This window comes from Canis lupus, chromosome 5, assembly GCF_011100685.1.
Source record: "Canis lupus familiaris isolate Mischka breed German Shepherd chromosome 5, alternate assembly UU_Cfam_GSD_1.0, whole genome shotgun sequence".
Taxonomy (NCBI): Eukaryota; Metazoa; Chordata; class Mammalia; order Carnivora; family Canidae; genus Canis; species Canis lupus.
In genome coordinates, this window is record NC_049226.1 from 15,545,835 (window position 1) to 15,566,871 (window position 21,037).

The following is a 21,037-nucleotide window of genomic DNA, read 5'->3' on the forward strand; positions in this document are numbered from 1 at the left end:
AAACTAATAATACAGTATATGTTAACTAAATTGACATTAAATAAAAAAATACAGATAAGGACGTTCAAGAACAGAATCGCAATATTTTTATCACACTCAACAAAATTAAGGATTATTCATTAATATAATTTAATACTCAGCCCACATTTATTTTTTTCCCAATTGTCTCAAAAAATGTCTTTTTTTCTATTGATTTGATTGGGTATCAGGAGTCCCCAAAGGTTCTTATTACATTCAATTGCAAGATCTCTTAGGTGTTTTTACACTGGTCTACTTGGACATGTTCTGGTTTCAGTGGAAATGGTAGAAAAACGAGGAAGTCTTTACTTCCAGAAAGTCTCCCTAACTCACTTCCCTGAACCCTTTCCAAATAACACAAAACAAGCATCTCCTTTTTTGGGTGTTTTTAAATGACAAAATAGTCCCCCCCCCCCTTTACAGCAGTTTTGAAATGAATGAGCTCTTTTACAACTTTCAAATCCCAACAATCATCTAAGAGCAGCAGCAGCACAGAAGAAGAAGAAGAAGAAGAAGAAGAAGAAGAAGAAGAAGAAGAAGAAGAAGAAGAAGAAGAAGAAGAAGAAGAAGAAAGGCAGGATTTGCTTTAGTTCTTGTTTAATTGGGAGAGAATTGCTGGGGAACTTTGTTCTTTTCAAAAAGACTTTTTTCCTGCCCTCCCACCTGCTTTTCAAAATCCACCAACCACAAAATTTACTCCATCCCCCCTTTTCTCTCTCCCTTACACACTCCCTCTCTCTTTTTAGCAGCAACATACAAGCCGGCCATATTAGAGAGATGGAAATAAAGCTTCCTTAATGTTGTATGTGTCTTTGAAGTACATCTGTGCATTTTTTTTTTTAGCATCTAACCATTCCTCCCTTGTAGCCCTCGGCCCCTCAAATCACCCTCTCCCCCATCCCACCCGACTAACATCTCAGTCTCTGAAAATGCACAGAGATGCCTGGCTACCTCGCCCTGCCTTCAGTCTCACGGGGCTCAGTCTCTTTTTCTCTTTGGGTAAGTTAGACTGCACATCTGCATGCTCCTGATGGTCCAGAAGTGTAGCCACAGCTGGAAGAGGATGGGGGCCGGGGGCAGGAAAGAAGATATTGGTTGAGCTTCCCTTCATGTCCTTGGGAAGGGAGCTAATGAACGGGGACTGGGGAAGACATTACTGGGGACTACATAACGCTGAGACTACTTGGTCATGGAAATGTTGGGTTGTGGGATCTGAGTGTGCCTGTGTGTGGGGGGGTGAGGGTTATCACGGGAGGTGATTTTTCTTTGGATTTCCCTGAAATGGACTTGTGTGGGGGTGGGGGCAGAGGGTAGGTCGATCTGCAAAATCTCTTCGTGTTTTTTTTTTTTAAGCTGCTACAAATATGGGGTCCTGGGTCTTCTTGCTCCCTTAAGGGGCTTCTCTTGCAGACCTTGATCTTTGGGATCTGGTGGATTCAGGATATGAAGAAAGAATGTTTTGGGGGAGTGGGAAGTGGGAAGTTGAGTCTGGGTCTTGCTTCCTGGAAATCTATACCATTGATTTTTTGAAATGTGTCGGGGAGCAGGTGGGAAGCAGGCTTGAGGTATGAGCTTGGCACTGGGAAGAGATTTGCTGAAGCAAGCGCAGATGGAGGCCTCTGACTTGGGCCCGATGGAGTGGAGGAAGGGTCCAGGAGAAGGGACCAGGAAAAAAAAAGAAAAAGAAAAAGGAAAAAAAAAAAAAAAAAAAAAGGAACTCCGGGCTGGGTGTAGCTGTGGCCCTTTAAGAGCAGCCCAGCCTCACTGACTGCCTTGTCAAGTGATCCACATGTTAATTTCATATTTGACCACTCATGACTTCCTGGTGAGTAGGTGGGCTAGAGAGTTATTTGCAAGCCTGCTTTATGGGTAGTTTCATTCTTGCTCCTACACTTACTCATCAGTGGTGTACTCATTGGTCAAGTCCAAGGACTGTCAGTGGGATACTCCCCATCATGGAATCCCACTTCCTCTCTCTGTCTCCTCTTTCTCTGGTGTGCTGTGTTGGATATTAGGCAGGAGTCCTAGACAGAGACAACATAGAGCCCCTGGCATAAGGGGCCCATTAGCTTTGCTGAGTTACTGGACATGTTAACAACAGAGCAGGAATGTGACGAAAGCCATAAGGCCCATTAGCTTTGCTGAGTTACTGGACATGTCAACAACAGAGCAGGAATGTGACGGAAGCCAGCGCGGAGCAGTATCAAGAGGGTGAGCTTTGGAATCAGCTCTGGGTTTAAAGCCATCTTTGCCATTTACCCCATGACCATAGGCAAGTTACTTGACCCTTCTGAGATTTGGTTCCTTTGTGGGTAAACTGGAGAATGCTTGGTTTTTCTGGGGGGGAAGCTGGCATACAGCAGGTGCTCAATAAGAGCTGAACTTTGTGAATGCTTGTCATGCATTCAGATGCTGTAGAATTTTAGTCCTCACGGTAATCAGTAATCGAATGAGACAGATACTGCTATATCCTTCTGTTACGGATGAGGAAACAAGCACAGAGAAATGAAGTAACTAACTTATTTAAATTAAGTGACTTAAAGTCACATGATTAGTTTAAGGTGAACTGAGTTTTGAACTCATTTGTCTGACTTCCGGTACTTACCTGTTGGACTCTACTGCCCCCAATGTTCAAGAAATGGTACTGCTATATCAACAGTGATAAAAGAATTTCAAGTGCAGGCAAAAAGATGGGGAGTTGGGTGGCTGACCTGTGTGTAAGGAGCCAGGGATGGAGGACAGGTGACTCCTTTGGGAGTTAGGGAGAGCTTTCTGTGGGAGAGGGACAGTCTTGTGAGAGCCTGATATAAGTGAAGGAGGGAAGGGGGCTCCATGACTGTGACCAGGGTGTATCTTAGGGGAAGGATGGGGTCTGGAGTAAAGAGGTCAGGGAGTGGGGGTTGTGAGGCAGTGGTGGGAGGAAGCTAGGGCCTCTGCAAACCTGGGTGGTAGAGGATGCAGGAACGGGGAGCTTGATCGATGCTATGATGAGGCTTGCCCTGGCACTCCAAGGCTCAGGGCTCAGAGGCACAATGGAACTTTGGTGGTTGTAGTGGTATCAGTCCCCAAGATGGAGGGACAAATTATGAAGGAGGGGCCGCCTTAGGGGCAGGGTTTGTGAGAATAACCATAGAGCTGATAAAGGGGGAAGAGGACCAGCTGGGCAACCTGCCTTATACACAAGAAAAGCATGTGAGACTAGTTTTTATCTAGAAGCAATCCAAATGCCTGGACTTCCCAGAGTTTTTCTTAAGACCACTGGCTCTGCGGGTACCAATCTAGTTATCCAAATGTGGGTTATGTTAGACGAGGCCTAGAAGGTGGAGTCTGGTCCTCACTGAAGTCCACTGCACATGTCTGCTGCTGGGGGCAGGGATCCAGACATGGAGGGAAAAGGCCTTTCCTTCCTTTTATAGACGTTTATTGAGTGCCCATCTGCATATCACATACTGTTCTAGATCCAGAGATACCAAGATGAGCAAAAATCAGCTCCCCAGAGCCTCCTGGGGGGCACAGGCACATGAACAGATAATGAGAGCACAGCATCATAGGTGCTGCCACAATGATAATCATAATGATGATGACAATGACAGCGGCTAGCCTCCGTCAAGGGCTGACTATGCACCAGGCATTGCTGTGAGCTTCCTACATTAGCAAGTCATGTAATCTTCACAAGCGCCCTAGAAGTCAGGTTCTATTATCATCCCCCATTTTACAGATGAGGAAACTGAGGTCGGAAGGTTCACTATCTTGCCAAAGATCAGGCCGCTTGGCCACAATGCCGTTCTGCCTTCTGGTCATGTAGAAGCGAGAACAGGGCTGGGGTGAGGGCCCAGGCACTGGGGATGCTGTCATTTGGGCATGCCTGGTTAGCTGGGAACCGCGGGACAGGTAAGAGGGCCCCAGGTGGAGAAGGGTGAACGAGCTTCCCGACCTGAAGCAAGCTTGTGTGCAGAGGCATGGTGGTGTGAAAGAAAGTGGGGTTAACAGAAAAAGTAAGAAGTCGGGGATCACCGGAGTGGAGGAAGCATGGAGGGTTGGGAGCTGGCAGGAGAGGAGGCCAGGACCTAGATTGGTCCCAGATGGCAGAGGGTTGGAAGCCGTGCCCAGGAGCCTGGACTCCATCCTGAAAGCAACAGGGAGCCAGTGGAAGGGTGATGAGGACATGCTGCGTGGGGGGTAGACTGGGCTTCCATCCTGGTGTGGGGGAGGGTCCGAAAGCAGTAGGCGAGGTCTGGGTGTCACACTCCCCTGGGATGCTGGGGCTGCTCCAGGAGACAATGTGCTCCAGAAGCTTGGGGGGACCATTTCTCTGCTTGGACGCTCTCTCTTTTATTTTATTTTTTATTCTTCTTTTTTTTTTTGACACTCTCTTTTAAACAAGAAGAAAATAAACCTACCTCATCGGTTGCTGTAGGGTTGGAAAGAGGAGTGAAGAAAATTCACTTTTACCTTCCAGGAGGTAGCGCTTCACCGGAAGTGAGCAAATTTTTGTGATCTCTGAAAGATGGGCCAGTTAGAATAGTGGATAACATGGGGCCTGGGATGCCCAGATGTGCCCCCAGAGAAAGAGTGGGGGCCTGGGTGCCAGTGATGCCTTGGAACTAAGACCAGAAGCCACATCCTCACTGTGCTCCTAAATAATTCTCATTTTCTTTCTATGAGTTGGAAATCAGGAGACCGACCTGGTCTCAAATGGGGCAAGCAGGAGGACTGGGCTTCCTTGTATGGAGGTTCCTTTAAACAGGACCATTCCCCTCTGGCCAGCCTGCCCTGAGCTGGAAGCTGCTCTGCTATGGAGACAGTGGGAGGCCTGGCGGTCCCTCGGTCCCTCGGTCCCTCGCAAGCCTTGGAATGTCACCCAGTCTCAGCCCCTCAACGCTGTCTGGAGCCCAGCAGCCTGGGCTAAAATCAAGCTTTCTCACTTACTAGCTGTGACCTTGGGCTGTTCGTGTAACTTCTTTGTGCCCAATTGCATTGTCTGGAAAGTGGGGTGGTAATAGGGCAGTTGTAAGTATCAAATGAGGTCATATTCTTGGAATGGGTAAGACAGCCTCTGGCACACAGCAAGCACTTAGTTGTTATTGTGAAGTCCTTTCTGGGACCCTTGCTAGAGACTCGGCTACTTTCCTGAAGCCGCAGGGTTTATTGGGATTTTGCTCACAGCTCTGACCCTGCTGCATGGTGGTTTCTTTAATGGGGGCCTGGATTGGTGAGAGACCTAAAGCCCTGGTGGGGACTCAGGCTGACATGGGAGCGTTGGAGTAGGAGCCAGGAAGTACGGTCTGGCCTGGGCTCGTCCCTGTCCTCTGTGTGTCTCCCTTGGGCCTCACCTGCCTCGCTGGTGAGGCGGTGGGTCTAGATTCACAATTCTGGAGGTGCCCCTGCCTGGCTGCCTCTGATCTGGTGATCCTGCGCCCCATCTGCAGTTGGGACTGGCTGGACATCTCTGACCACTAGAGGGTGCACGGTTCCTTCTGGAGCCTCCAGCAAGGGCCATGCTGCAGGGTTGCGGGAAAGGGACTCTGCATTGCACCTGTGCTCCCCCTCCCCCGCCAGCCAGGAAGGACCTCCCCATAGCTCTGCCCTTCCACGCGGGAGGATGCTGGCTCCTTCACAGTGGAGGGGGCTGCCCTGGGGGTTCAAGTTCTAGCCTGAGCAGTGTGGGCCAGGCTGGGAGAGGGGTTGCGGATAGGTCAGCCCGATTCACAGCCCCTGCTTTGTGGGGTCACTTGGAGACCCCTTTTGGTAGGGGGCCCTGGGAAGGTCCCGGAGCTCGAGCTTGGAAGGGGTTAGAGAAGCAGGGCCTTTCCCGGGTAAGAGGTGAACTCAGGACAAGGCCCTGCCGGGTTCCTTCCCTGCAGATTCTCTGCCTCTGCAGAGCAGGGGCGGCAGTGGCATTTGCCGCACACCTCCTCCTTGCCTGGCGCCGAGCTAGGTGCTTTCATAATGGTGATGAAAGCGGGGCTGTGGGAACTGGGCTTTGTTCTTCTTGGCAGGCCCACTCAGCCTCCCCAGTTCACGCTCCCCTAGTGAGTACTCAGCCCACACACGAACCCGAACCCACGGCCCTGCAGGTGGGTGTGCATGCCTAATCCCTCCACCTGAGGCTCTGTTGGGACCTCTAGGGCCAGCATTTTGGAGCATCTCCTGTCCTTAAGTCCTGTCCGCTAGCCCTGGCCACTCATCCTGAGGGATGGGCTGAGCAGATTGACAGTCCTACTTGCAGGCTGCTGTGAGGCTGCGTCCTTCCGGCTTGGGGCCCATCAGCAGTGCCCTACACAGTTGTTTGGGAAACCAGAGCCCTGTAGGGGATGCTGCTGGACTGTCACTGCAGGGGTTTGGGGGGGGGGGCTGGGCCTTGTGCCAGAGCTGGGGGGATTCCAAGGGGCTGCCCTCTGCCAGGAGGAGACTGTCCCAGAAGGCCTTCCTGTTTAGAGAACTTGAGAACATAGGGTAACAGGAGCTGCGACTGTCCATCATGCTTCATGCTTTACATATTTTATCTTTTTAAAATGGTCATGGCAATCCCTGGAGGTGGGTGTCATTAGCCAAGTTTTACAGAGCAGGGGACTGAGGCTTGGAAGGTGAAGGAGCTTGCACACATTCTCCCAGCCGATTGAAGGCAGAGCTGGAATGGGACCTGAATCTCATGGGATCTCCTTGTCTACACTAATCCTGCATCCACAGCCTCCTAGTCAGCCCTCTGACTCCCTGCCTCCTCACCCCCACTGAGTCCCCTGCTGGCTTCCTATCTCACTTGGAGATGAAAATCCTAACTGCCAGTTCTAGCCCCCAAGGCCCCCAGGGTCTCGCCCCTGCCTAACTCTGGGACCTCAGGTCTCACCACTTGCCCTTTGAATCACCACTCTTTGTGCTTCAGACACACAAAGCTTGTTGCAGCCACTGGGACTTTGCTCTTAATATTCTGCTGCTTGGAACTTGATTCCTTCAGAATTTTAAATGGCTCACTCCCTCACTTTGCCAGGGGCTGCCTACCTGTCAGCCCCTCCAAGCAGTCCTCCCTGACTACCAACAGGAAACAGCACCCCTTACGATGGCCACCATGCATCATGACGTAAAGTCACATTATTATTTTTTTTCTTGTGAACGTCGATTCCCTTCCCTAGAACATAAGCTTTGTGTTGTGGCCACTCGGGCCTGGCTTGTTCACAGCAATAACCCCCAAGGCCTAGGCTAAGTGCGTGGGGCATAGGGAGTGGCTTAAAAATAGGGGGTAAATGAGCAAATGCATGGCTCATACTGACCATTACTGTTTATCCCCTATAAAGAAAATGAACCGGGATCCCTGGGTGGCGCAGCGGTTTGGCGCCTGCCTTTGGCCCAGGGCACGATCCTGGAGACCCAGGATCGAATCCCACATCGGGCTCCTGGTGCATGGAGCCTGCTTCTCCCTCTGCCTGTGTCTCTGCCTCTCTCTCCCTCTCTCTGTGTGACTATCATAAATAAATAAAAATTAAAAAAAAATTAAAAAAAAAAGAAAAAGAAAATGAACCTTTTGGGATGATGTTTTGATGATTTTTGCAGAAAATCTTAGTGTTAAGGTCAGGACTTGGGTGAGGCCAGTGAGGTGCCTATGGTGTACAGTTTAAGGAGGTATTTGCCTGACACTGAGGATGGGTCCTCCCTTCGATTCTGTGTTCAAGGCCTTCTGCCCCATGGCGATCACTGCAGCTTCAACTGGAAAGGCTTGGGCTCACCTACCTCACCCTAGACTTTGCTCTGCTTCGAATGTCAGAGCGAGCCGGGCAGCCCCAGCACCCAGCTCTTCTGGCCCAGGGCTGGTGCTCCTTGTAGGATTTGACAGAAAACTGCCATTCCCACCCTGCCACCCCTTCAGCCTGGATCAGCTCCTTGCTGTGGTGCTTCCAGGCCTGACATCTGCAGAAGGGACTCCTGTCCTCATAGAACCATCCGTCAGTCCCTTGGAATTGTGCTTATTCTGGGATGCATCTTCCCTCCCACTGCTTGTCTGCCTTCTTTCCTGCTTGCTAGAAGCTGGGGGGAGAGGAGGGGGCTGGGCTGGGCTGGGCTGGGCACGCCGCTTCACTCTGGTCTTGGTGTATAGAGAGCAAGGCCTTCTGAATCTCCATCTGTCTGAAGGCTTTCTGCCACATGGGAGACACTGCAGCTTTAGCTGGAGGAGCTTTGGATCACCAGAGATGGTTGGAAGTGGTGGGGAAGAAGGGGAACCTGAGGCCAGTACAGTAGAGTCCGAGGTCTTCAGTTAGCAGGTGGCAGTGTAAAGCTGGGGCAGGCCAGCCAGAGGAGTGGCTGCACAACCATGGCCTAGGTAAGTCTTGGGGCCATTTGTCTGCCTCTGGCTTGGTAGGCGATTCAGTTCTCTCCACCCCAGCCTTGCTCTACCCCAAGGCCCACATCAGGTACCCCTTAGGAGCTTTGCCCACTGCATTCCACTCTCTAATTTCAGACGTAAGGGACCCAATCCACTGCCATAGCTCTGCCCCACTGACAGCAGGTGCAGAAGGCTTGCCCCCATCCCTAACCCCCCCCCTCACCCCCGCAACCAGAATTCTCACCAGTTTGTGGCTTTATCCACAGTGCCACCAGGGCGGAGCATGGAGGTCACAGTACCTACCACCCTCAACGTCCTCAATGGCTCTAATGCCCGTCTGCCCTGTACCTTCAACTCCTGCTATACAGTGAACCACAAACAGTTCTCCCTAAACTGGACTTACCAGGAGTGTAGTAACTGCTCAGAGGAGATGGTGAGTCCGGGATGGAGGTGGAGGTGAGGGAGGGGGCGGGAGCCCCTGGGCATGAAGCCCCCATTTCTCACCACCTGCCCACACACTCGACCAGCACCCTGGAGATCCTGGTGGGCTAGTCTGCTCCAGGGGACTTTGGCAGAAGGTGTACTGTCATGCCTGGGTGGCCCTGGGAGGGTAAGGCCCTGGAGGTAACCGCCTCTCTTCCAGTGGGGTGGGGAGGAGCACCCCCTCTCCCGGCGGCTCCTTGCTCAGCCAGCTTCCATCCCCAGTTCCTCCAGTTCCGCATGAAGATCATCAACCTGAAGCTGGAGCGGTTCCGGGACCGCGTGGAGTTCTCGGGGAACCCCAGCAAGTATGATGTGTCCGTGACGCTGAGAAACGTGCAGCTCGAAGATGTGGGCACCTACAACTGCTACATCATGAACCCGCCCGACCGCCACCGCGGCCACGGCAGGATCCAACTGCAGGTCCTCATGGAAGGTGAGGGGCGGGCGGGGCGGGCAGGGTGGGGAGCCCGCTGCCCTGGGGGCCCCTGTCCCACCCACCACCCTCCAGCAGGAGGAGCCCCCTGGCTCCTTGGGAGGGGCTGTGCTCTTGGGGTAGAGCAGGGCTGGGGTGGAGAGAACTGAATCTCCAGCGTGTGCTGGGCACCCTATTTACCAGGGATTAAGTAAGGATTAAGTTAAGGATTAAGACCAGGTTTTATCCTTATAATGACCCCAGTCACGGTCGGTCATGATTCAAAGAATCGTAGTAGCAGCTCTCATCTGTTGGGCACTTGCTATAGAGAGGGCATCACCCAGGGTCACACGGTGAGTGAATAGTACAGTTAGGACCTTTCCACCAAGAGCATCCGGTGAGGACCACGGGGGTGGGGGTGGGCACACACCGCAGGGAGGGGGTGCTTGGGGGAGGCTCCCTTTCGGGGCCCCGGTCCTCAGTGGGTCTGTTTCTTTTCCTTCTCCAGAGCCCCCTGAGCGGGACTCCACGGTGGCCGTGATCGTGGGCGCCTCCGTGGGCGGCTTCCTGGCGGTGGTCATCCTGGTGCTGATGGTAGTAAAGTGTGTGAGGAGGAAAAAAGAGCAGAAACTGAGCACCGACGACCTGAAGACAGACGAGGAGGGCAAGACTGATGGAGAGGGAAACGCGGACGACGGCCCCAAGTAACAGGCCCCGCAGCCCCCCTCGCGTCCTGTCGCCCTCCCACCCTCCGCCCCGCACACTGTGCCCCTGCCTGCCCTCTCTTGGTGTGCTTCTCCTGAACCGGGGTCCCAGTGCCCACCTGGGGCCCCCCGAACCCCTCACGTCGTGTCCCCCACCCTGCACCAAGAGTGACCCACCTCTCTTTCATTTGGGAAACCTGCCGTGGCGCGTGGGATGTGTGGGCCCCCAGGGGAGGGACAAGTGGGCTCTGACTGCCGGCCCCTGAGTGGAGGCAGGAGGCCTGTGAGAGGGTCCCAGGAAGACACGGGGTGCCCACCCGGCCCTGTCTGTGCACTGGTCTGGTGGGCCTCAGGGAGCACCTGCGGGCGGCGGAGGGGCTCTCCTGCGCTGCCTCCCGGAGCCGCTCCAGCCCTGGTGGCCCTGTCAGGCTGGGGGTGCTGGTGGGTTCCTATAACTTGGGTGGCGGGCGTGTCAGAGGGACGACTGTGTTTCCTGGACATTGCAGGGAAGCTGGGGCCGGAGGGCAGGTGGAGAGGAGCCTAAGCCCGGGGACCCATGCTCTTACCCCCTCTCCATCAGTAGCTGCTACCACAGAAGCCTTGGGGGGTTTCTGTGGGCTGCTAATCTCTTGGGATTTGGAGGGGGGAGCACTGTGCTGAAGAGTTGCCAAGCTGGGCGGTGGGGAGGTTGTATCATTTTTCACCATAGCCATAAAGAACAGGAGACAAAATTCAAAGTCAGCTAAGATCTGAAGGGGTGGGGGTGGCACTGTAAGATGGAGTTGGTCGCAGGCTGGCTTCTCCAACCTGGTGACCTCCCTGTCAGCTGAGTGTGGGGCTGGGGAGGCGCCACGCCACGCGGAGCAGTGGGTGTGGGGAGTCGGGGCTTCCTCTGGGCCCTTGTGTTTTGTGTTGGAACTTTCCCAGGTACCATCAGCAGGGCTTTTAGTTGGCTTTTGGGTAGAGACTGGGAAGGGAGCACCCCGAGGGGAGAGTGAGGGGAGCCTTGGAGCTTCTGAGACGCTATGGGCATGTTATACCCTCCCTGCCCCAGGGACTCCCTCTGTGGGGAGGAAGGTAGCATTTATGGAGAGCCAACTTTCACTGCCATTTTACTCACATTAAGAGGGAATCATTTAAGCCTCAAGAGAGGGAGAGAACCAGAGAGAAACTGCTGACGTGAACACTACCTTGGAAGATCCTCAGGGATCAACCAGGCAAGTCCCACTACAGATGGGGAAACGGGTTCAAAATGACAGAGACCAAGGGTCCTGCTATCCCCTCCTCTGGCTCCTCAGTCTCCAGTTTGAATCAACAGAGCCATAGTTTTCCTCTCCATAAGGAGGGGAGGGGACGGAAGGGAGGGCTGCTCCTCTCCCAGGCCGGTGGGAATGGAGGGATGGAGCAGGAGGGCAGAGCTGCTGGCAAGGCCCTGCCCCTGCCCCTGCCCCACACTGACTGACCTTCAGCCCTTCCCTGGCCTTTCCAGGAGCTCAGACCCCACCCAGGTTCTGGGAGTCAGCATCCTGGGCAGGAACCGGTCTGGGGAAAGTGAGTGGAGACAGGACTGTGACAGTCTCAGGGACAGTCTCAGGGACCATTCTCTGCCTCTGCCCATCAGATGGCCAGTTTGGGGAGAGAACAGTAGCATCCATGAGGTTCAGTTTAATTCACTTCAATTCGACATCCATTTATTGAGCATCTCCTGTGTGCCAGGCACTGTGCCAGGTGCCAGGGATGCACACAAAGCCATAACACAGTTGGAAGCTGCCAGGTCAGCACTGTGGGGACCAAGATTAATTTTTTTTGGTGCATCTAATTCCACCTCTGCAGCCACTGCTTCCAGGGCTGGAGTTGGAGAAGGAAGACAGTCCCAAATCTGGGCCCTGGGAAGGGAAGAAAGGCAGGAAGGCGGGTAGTGGTGGTGGTGGTGGTGGTGGGAGATTCAACAGGGAACAGGGTGACAGGCCAGGCAGAGTGGGCACAGAGTGGGGGACGGACAGCCTGGGTGACAGCTCCGGGGTGGGGGGAGTCCAGCTCAGTACCTAACTGCCAATCAACACACTGCCAATGGGGGTGGGCTAAGCCACCAGGATGCCTGGGGCAGGAGGACACAGCCATCCTTGGAGCCAACCAGCCACGAGGGGAGCGATGGGCAGCTGAGACCAAGGGCGGTTGCGATACGCAGAAGCAGCCCGCAGATTTCTCCTCGCAGCCACCTCTCAAGTATTCTCTTCTCCCAGGATGAGTGAGGATCTGTGCTGATGCGGGGCACGCCTCACATTTAGGGAACTTTTTGCGCGATTCCCTAGGTTTATTCTAAGAAATCCCAACTCCCCATCAAGAAGCTCCAGACTTCTGGGCTCCTTCCTTCCAACGCTCTGGCCCAGGGTGGGGGGCCCTCCCGAGCTGCCCCACTCTCTTGTGCACTTTCTCCTGCAGCCTCTTTGAATCTCTTCGGGAGGAGGTCTCCTAGAGCTGCCTCCCCCAGGGCCGTGAGGTTGGGAACAAGATGGGGCTTCTGTGCATAGAGGTGGGAAACCCGTGACATGTTTCCACAGCAGCCATTTCTCTACCCTGCTTTCTAGTTTATACCAGCAAGCCGCTCCTCTCCCTGCACTGTGGGTTCACGTCCCACTTTTCCCACTTGCGGCTGCATGTTCCCATCACTGCGCTCTCCTGGGTCCAGTCTGCTGGTTTTCCCAACAGCCCCTGCCTCTCCTGCTGTCTTAGAACTCCCTGTCTGTCTCTTCCTCCTAATTTAAGGGCCACTGTAAGGAGATGGGCTGGCCAACCCATGCGATTGAGCTTATAAGAGCAGAGTGCAATTTTTCAGGACTGAAATGCCTTGAGGTGCCTTGAAACTGGCTTTGAAAACGGCTGTCTGCCCCTTAGCGATGGACTAATCACAGTTATTCCCAATCTATAAAAAGGAAAAGCCGACTGGTTCCATATTTCTCCCTGGAGGTCCCCTTGGGGAAGTTGGGCTGGTATTTACAAGGTCAGGTTAAAGCAGATGGACGATGGAAAATACTGGCCAGGTCCCAAAAGACAGTCCCAGGCCATAGGAATGGCGTGATGCAGTTGGAATGAGTGATGAATCAAGAAATTTTCCTTGCAACTCATCTTAAGGATAGACAGCCTGTGTCTCTTGCTGTGCCTCGTGCTAATGTCTTCCTTTATTGAAGCTTGCTGATGCATTTGTACATAGTCTATATATAGGTATAGATATATTATATATACAAATATAAAACATCTCACTACATCCACTCCAAAAGTTACACTGGGTGTTGAGGGAAAAACCATCATTTCTCAGTGTTTTGAGTTGATTCACCAAAGGCAAATTATGGAATGTTCTTACTGCTTTTTGTGCACTTGGAGGAGAAAACTCAGCTACTTATGCACTTTCTGGGTTTTCTGTGCTGCAGGGTGGTTGGAGGGGGTGGTGGGGAGAACAACTTCGATGGTCCTCTGTGACCCAGCTGCTGTGATGTGTCTGCTTTGGGGAGCAGGCTGTGTTTTCTTTGCAGTTTGTTGTATTGCTTGGATCTATTGGCTACAATAAACAGATCATCTCCCCCGAACATCCCTCGAGTGTGGCTTTTTTCAGGGCTCCAGAGCGGGGCAAGTGGAGGCTTTGCCAGGATCCTGCCAGGGACCCCTCCTGCTCCTCTCATGGGAATCCCACTGCCATTGCCGGGCCCACAGCAAGGACACAGTCCTTCTGTTCTGCTCATGTAGACGAATGCCTTATCTCTTTCCCTCTTTGCCTTCTCTCAGAATCCTGGAGGACTCTATCCACCTTGGAAGCACCCTGAAGACAGGGTGTCTGAACACTCTCCACTTTTGGGGGGCCTCTTGATTACTTCTGGGATGACGACAACCTTTGATATTGTGGGTGCTGCCTATTTTTTCCATGGATGGGTGGGCCATCCTTCCTGCCTGCCTGTGTCTGAGCTGCGTCTGACCAGACAGATGCTTCCTTTGCCTGCTCTGGACTCGGGGGAAAGAAACAGTTGACAGTGGCTCTGAGTCTGCCCTCGTGCACCTTCAAGGTTGAGGGTGTCTGGGGGAAGAGTCAGGATGTTCAGGTCCCACCTGAGTCCTGCTGGATCTTATTTACATGCACCTGGATCTTCGGAAGCTCAGGACCAAAGAGGACCCCCTGGTGGAGGGGCTCCACTAGTCCGGACACACCCAGCCTTTTTTTCTTTTGCTACCTGTTCTCCATCTCTGCGTTTTTCTCCTATGCACACACACGAAACGTAAGAAATGTTTCAACTTTCTGAATGGCAAGTGGAAGTGGTTGGTTCCTACTTTTGTTCTGGTTTCTTGGTCATTTCTGTCTCCTCCCTGGTGACCCAGAGACCTTTGCCAGTGTTCAGTGGCCAGATGCACTTTAGAATACTTCCAGAGGACCCTGACCCTGTAGTTGTAGCACCTGAGGGGGTTGCTGCTGCTACCTGGGAGCGAAGCCAGAAGGAACAGCAGCATTAAACAGAGGGGGCTGGTAGTCAACTGAACCACAGATACCTTGGCTTAAAAGGGTGTCTGTCTTCCAGAGTCCCTGAGCCCTTCCAAGGATGGTGTGTCAGGCAGTGCTTCTCTACCTGACAACTAGGGAAACTGAGGCAAAGCCTGTGGACTTGGCAGCAGAAGGCACTAGGGATTCTGGCTGGTTCTCTCTGGGGTAGGGCCAGCATCTTCCTCATTCTAGGGCTTTTCTCCCAGAACACTTTGGATCTGGGCCTGGCTTCTGGGAGAGTTGGATTTGGCTCTGGCAATCTCCTTAAATTGATGTTCTCTAGCCCAGCCTGCTTGGGGCCTGGGTGGGGGTAGTTCTGATTGCAGAATGAGGTGCCTTGTGGGGGAAGAGCTAGCTGCCATTCTGGGGTTCAGAATCGGTACCGGCTTTCTGTACCCCCATTTGAGATAGAGGAGTCTGTACAAGAGCCTCTCCATTCCCGCGGCTCCTTCACTTCCTGCCGGAGCCCCCTGCAGGGCTTGGGCACCCCATCCAGCCACCCACTGCCTGCCGCCTGGAATAGAAGTCCATATGGGCACGGGGGGAGGGTGATTTCAGAGTCCCTAGGACAGGTCCCAAAGGCCAAAGGGAGTGGGATGGGAGAGGAGATCTTTACAACATCAGAGACAAGGAGGGGTCTTGGGGACCATTGGCTAAGCCTCCAGAGTATCCTGAAGGGAAAGTTGAGGATCACAACAGGGAAGTGACTGGCTTAAGGCCACACGATGCGTCAAGGACAGGACAGGATCTCCTATCAGGCTCTAGGTCGGTGGTTCTTCCCACAGTCCACAGTCTGGGCACAGCTAGGCACAGCTGGGCATAGCTACACACACAGCCCGGGACCCTGTCTGCCCCTCCCCAGCTGGGGCTGGGTGGAGCTTCCGCAAAGGCTGTTTATAAAGCTGAGATTCAGAGAGCGAAAGTGTTTCTCCCAAAGTCACGCAGTTGGCTAATGAAGAGCCTGGGCTGGCAACCAAGTCTCTCTTCCCTAGGTAAGGCCTTCCCCAGGTTGACCTGATGCCCATCAATAGACAAGAGACGCATGTCTCCCGGCTCCAATTCCCAGAGTCCCATTCCCACACCCCGAGTGTAGCTTGCTTCATGCTTTTATATGAGCCCCTCTTAGACTATGTGTCTCCTTCTCATTTTGCAGGGCTGGGGGTAGTACCTGAAAACCTTCAGGTGAGGGGAGGTGGGCTGGGCAGCTTGATGGACAGGAGCATGAGCCCCCACTAGGTCTCTGGCCCTCCTGCACGGCATTTTGAGGTCTCGGAAGGTCCACACTGGCAAGGATCTGCAGGAACTCTTCTCATATGGCCCTGGGAGCATTGCCCCCCACAGACCTCTCACCCTGAAGCCCACCAGGTTCTAGTCCTCCCTGGCTGCACACTGCCATGCTGATGTCCAGGGCACCAGCCACCCTTCAAGACAAGTTCCACCTGTCCAGTGGATGAGAGCTCCAGGGGGCCTTGGGGAGGGCAGCCCATCTGAGAACTCTATCATGGCATCTTGACATAGGTTTGATCCTAAGATAGACTGGCCTAGCCTAGGAGCCCCTTGCCCTGCAGGGCTGAGGAGGCCTCTGGCTAGAACCAAGAGAAAGACTGATAAAGTAGCTTTTCCTTTTCTCTGGCAATAATGATCTCGAGAGCCCAGGAAGTGCCAGGGAAGGGGGCAAGTGAGCACTGGGCACTCAGCTTGGCTACTTGGGATTCCACGGGAGGGGCTTCCCTTACAGCCCTGGCAAAGTCACCTTGATCTCAGCCACAGCTGCTTCTGCTTCTCAACAATGACAACTGCCCCGTAAACAGGTGACACAGGGAGTAGAAACTGTTTGCCTCAATAGACTGAGAGCCCCTCTTGTGGGCAAATGGGCAGATGGAGAGGGTTTGTTCTCTGCCTGTGGGTAGGGGAGAGTGTGCATCCCAGCTGTTGGCCAATACGGTGGCTGGGTCTGTGGCCACCGGGATAGGGATGAGACTTGTCCCATTCTGCCCCAAGGCGAAAACACTAGGGCAGGCGGGCAGAGACAGATATTGATCCAATGTAAGTCAGGGCTGTGCAGAGGGTTGAGTTTCTCTGAGGTAATGAGATCCCCATCCTGGAAGGTATTCAAGTATAGCTTGAGGGTGTTGCTGAGAAGATTCATATATCAGGGCATACTTTTAGATGACTTCTAAGTTCACTGACGATTATCCCTCTGCAGCTCTCACTTTAGGATTCAAGTGATAGAAGGGGGATTAACTCTTGCTTGCCCGAAGAGAAATATGACACATGTAGGGTCAAGCTCCTGTCCCTCTGCCTTCTAACTCTGTCACACTGTACTCCAGCCTGCTTCTGTGCCCTTGTGCCCCCTTACCCTGTTCCTCTTTACCTGATTATCCATGGTGGGGGGGAGGGGAGGTGGTAAGCACCTATTCACAGTGAGAAATAGGCTGGAAGAGGGCAGAAATTTGGGGCCACGCATCCTCGGGAACCTCTTTCCAAAGATGAGGCCATGCAGAAATTGCGTCCTTGGCCCTTTGGCCAGGGCCAAGCTTTCTCTGTCCTTCCAGCCAAGACTGTAGAGAACAGTCTTCACAGCCTTCTCTTCTGTGGAGGGCATTTGGCTTCATCAAAGTCTCCAGCTTCCCCTCCCTGCCCTGTGTCCTGCTCACACCACGGGGACACTCTGCTGCTGGGAAGGGCTGTGGGGTTGGGTTTGAGTCCAGCCCAGAGAGCTGGGGGGTGTAGTGGGGGGCTGATGAGTAAGAGCTGGCTGGGCAGGTAAGGATGGCCACCAGTTTCCTGGTTTCCTGAGTATGGACCATGCCCCTGGCCCCGAGCTGAGTATTCCATGGATGTCAGCTGACGGAATCTTCAGGGCAACTCCCCAAATGGGCACTTTTCTGACTTTTACAGATGGGGAGGCCAAGGCTCTGCTCTATTAAGTCCAAGGCTAGAGCAGGGCAGAGGACTCAAACCCAGGGCAGAGTGATGCCAAAGGCACCATGTCATGCAAACAGAACGGGGCTGAGGACTGGTCTCTCTCGGCCCAAAGCCCTAGGAGTGAGAGTGGGGGAAGGGTGGCTCAGCGCCAACCCACCAGATGACCATGGACCAGAGAAGGGCAAAAGTGTTTGGAAGCAGAGGCGAAGCCTTCTCAGTGGGCCCCTAACACCCCGCTGCCCTCCACTGCCCAGCCCTTGACTCCACAGCTCTGTGGCTACTACAGCTCTGGTCTCTGGTGGCCGCCTTCTCCTCTCTTGGTTTCTAAAAATCTCCAAAACCTCTTCTTCACTCGCCCGGGGGAGGAGTTGTCTCCGGGCCCTACCCCTCCTCCTGGGCCTGTGTCACACTCTGACTTCTCCAAGTTACCCTTCACTCCAGGGAGCCGCCTCTCCATCTCCCCCACCTTCTTCCCCTGCCATGTCTCCCTCCTACCCACATCCTCCCCTCCCCTCCCGTCTCCTCCCTTTGCCAGATCTGGGCTCCTGCACTACAGTGCTCAAAGCGGACAGGATCAGGACATTCAGCGAGTCTTGCCTGGCACTCCACACCATTTTACACTTCTGTTTTGGTCGATGCGTCTCAGCACCAGTCTTCAGGGCAGAACCAGGTCCAGGGGCCAGGACATCTGGCCATCCAGCCGACAAGGCAGTCCCATGGGGCAGCCGGGCTGACACCGATTTCCCAATGCCTCCAGCCCCCAGCCCTCCTGAGCCCCCATGCTCACTTGACGGGAGGGCAGGGGTCATGGCAACCCATGAAGCAGGGAGTAAGCACAGCTCTGGGGTGTTGGCTGGGGCAGCTGAGACCCCGGCCTGGGACTTCACACCCCACCCCGATGTGGCCCAGAATAAAGAGATGTCCAGGACTCACCCCATCTCTGAGCTGCAGCGGGGAAGCAGACGCCTGCTCCTGGAAATGGGCACACGCCCCTCCCCAGCTTGGGACTGTCCGGTGAGCACCTTTCTGGTCAGGATGCTTCAGCTCCCTCCTCCCTCGGCCCTCCTCCTCCCAATGAGCTCATCTGTCTGGGGCTCCCCACCCCCTTTGCCCGAAAGGATGTTTGGAAAGAACCTGGAAGAAAACAGAAGACCGGGGTGGGTGGGATGTAGGAGGTGCCTGCCTACCTGCCTGTGCCCAGAGCCCTTAGAAAGTGGAGGGTTCAGGAAGAGCTTATCTCTACTCCAACTCCACCAGGCGAGGCGGGCTGGGGAGCAGCGGCAGTGGCCAGTACTGGGTCCCAGTCGGACTGCTAGACCACGTGCCTGCGGGCTGGTTTGGTGCATGCTCTCTTGTTAACCCCCTCGGCACCTGCCAAACTTCAGTGGATGCCTACACTGTGGCTGGGGGTGGGCAAGCAGGCACTCTGAGCTGGAGGGAAGGAGTGGAGCGCAGGGAACAGATGTAGGTGCACGAGGGAGGAGGCGCTCAAAACTTCGTGCAGGTAGGATCCACCCAACCCCAACCCAGAGGCAGAAGGGTTTGAGGGCATTTAACTTTAAATTAATGCAGGCATGCAGGCGAGAATGTCACCTGCATTTCCACTGTCCTGAGGTTGGGACTCTGCATAAGCAGAGGGAGGACAGCTCAGAGAAGTGGTGGAAGCAGATCCTGGTGTAGATCAGAGGCTGGTGGGAGAGGAGCTGTGAGGTGGGGGTGTAGGGACTCCCCACAGAGCCCCATGTTCTCTGCCTCCCAGAGCAGAGTCTGCGCCACTGCCAGTGAGCTCCGTTACCTGCAAGGCTCGGACAGGGACAGAGACAGGAGCCTTGCGCAGGGGATTGTGGGGGTGGAGAGGAGAGGGGCAGCAAGGGCCTGGGGGAGCCAAGGGCGGGAGGCTCCCTGCCAGGCTCCTGTTACTTAGCAGAAACTCCTCTTAAAAAAAGACCTCTTAGGAGCATTCCCTTTCCCTCCCTCCCCTGTCAGGGTCTTGACAGCCTTTCTGAGAACTGGCAGGAGACGGGGAACCTTCTATCTACCTGCCCTGGTAGAAGGTGGGACCCCTCCCCTACCCCACAGCCACCCCTGCATGAATGCCTTCCCATGGGAGAGCATTTCCCAATTACTGGGACGTGGAGCTCCTCCCCTGAACTGCTGGGGGCTCCCTTTCTCCCTAGCCACACACTGACCCTCTACAGCTCTCCCTCCAGCTCCAATCCAGCTCCCTGGAGGACAGGAACTGACAGGTCATCTGCTCTCGGAGAGGACTATTAGATTGACTGTTTCAAAGAATCTACACGACTCCCTTTCCCAGGAGACAACCTCCTTCTCTTTATTTTTTTTTTTTTTATTTTTTATTTTTTATTTTTTTATTTTTTTTTTGTTTTTTTTTTGTTTTTTTTTTTTTATTGGTGTTCAATTTACTAACATACAGAATAATACCCAGTGCCCGTCACCCATTCACTCCCACCCCCCGCCCTCCTCCCCTTCTACCACCCCTAGTTCGTTTCCCAGAGTTAGCAGTCTTTACGTTCTGTCTCCCTTTCTGATATTTCCCACACATTTCTTCTCCCTTCCCTTATATTCCCTTTCACTATTATTTATATTCCCCAAATGAATGAGAACATATAATGTTTGTCCTTCTCCGACTGACTTACTTCACTCAGCATAATACCCTCCAGTTCCTTCTCTTTAAATCTGGGCCCAGTCTCCTCATCCTTCCGCCGCCACCTCCCCTCCCCCAAATGACAGCTCCCTGGCAGCTCCTTGGCATGGGGCCTGCTCCCTCACTGCATCCCTGAAAACTGGCTCTCCCAAGACCTGAGTGTGCATTACCCATCACCGGAGGATCAAGCCTCTCAGGTGCACTGGAAGCTGTGTCCAAGCTACCATCCCCACCCTCAAGGGACTTCCAGCCAAAAGTGGGAAGAGAACCAAAGAGCCAAGGTGCTGTGACATTGCTTTGCACCCCCATCCAGAGACTGGGGGCTCTTGAGTTGGGCGGAGGGGGCCAAATAGGGAGGATTCCTCAAAGAGATGGTTCTCAAAGGAAGGAGAGAATGAGCCTGACCTTCTGTCACCCTCTCCCTGAGCACCCTCAGGAAGATCCTCCAAGCTGGATCAATGGTCCAGGATTTTGAAAAATTTTGAGGAAAGTGCTCTATAAATGTAGAAATCTTCTAGCCACTAATGCATTTCTCAAGCACTTTTTCTGCCCAGGGTGTGGAACCCTCCTGATGTTCTTTAGAGAAAAGCTGAGGGTGGAGGGAGGGAATCACATAGTGGGGGAGGTTCTAATCCTGGCTTTAAGACACAATTTCTCTGTGACCTTGGGCTACACATTCTACCACTCTGGACCCATTTCTTCATCTGTGAAATGCCTGTGTCTCCTAAGGATCCTTCTGACTCTCAGCAAGGTGAGCAGTGAGGCAGTGGGGAAAGTGGAGGACACTGGGGACACTGGCCCCTTTTCCTATCGCCAAGATCTAAAGATATCCAGAGCTCTGTCCCCTTCCCTCCCCCTTCTCTAGGCAAGGGTCATTTTCCTTCCCCTTGGCTCACCTCCTCTCTCACCTCAGCCTCCTCTTCTGAGAAACATGACCCCTGCTGTAAAAATAAAGTGGGCGGGCATGGATGCCTGGCTCTGTTGA

The 21,037-nt window shown here is 53.7% G+C and overlaps 1 protein-coding gene across 1 annotated transcript; it reads left to right on the top strand.

Moving 5' to 3' along the window:
• The first annotated feature begins 803 nt into the window (after positions 1-803).
• Positions 804-13,518, top strand: SCN2B (sodium voltage-gated channel beta subunit 2). The gene is given in 4 exon segments (NM_001168459.2): positions 804-1,017; positions 8,602-8,768; positions 9,041-9,251; positions 9,739-13,518. Coding segments are annotated over 4 exon segments (648 nt in total). The 5' UTR covers positions 804-947; the 3' UTR covers positions 9,939-13,518.
• The last annotated feature ends 7,519 nt before the right edge of the window (positions 13,519-21,037 follow it).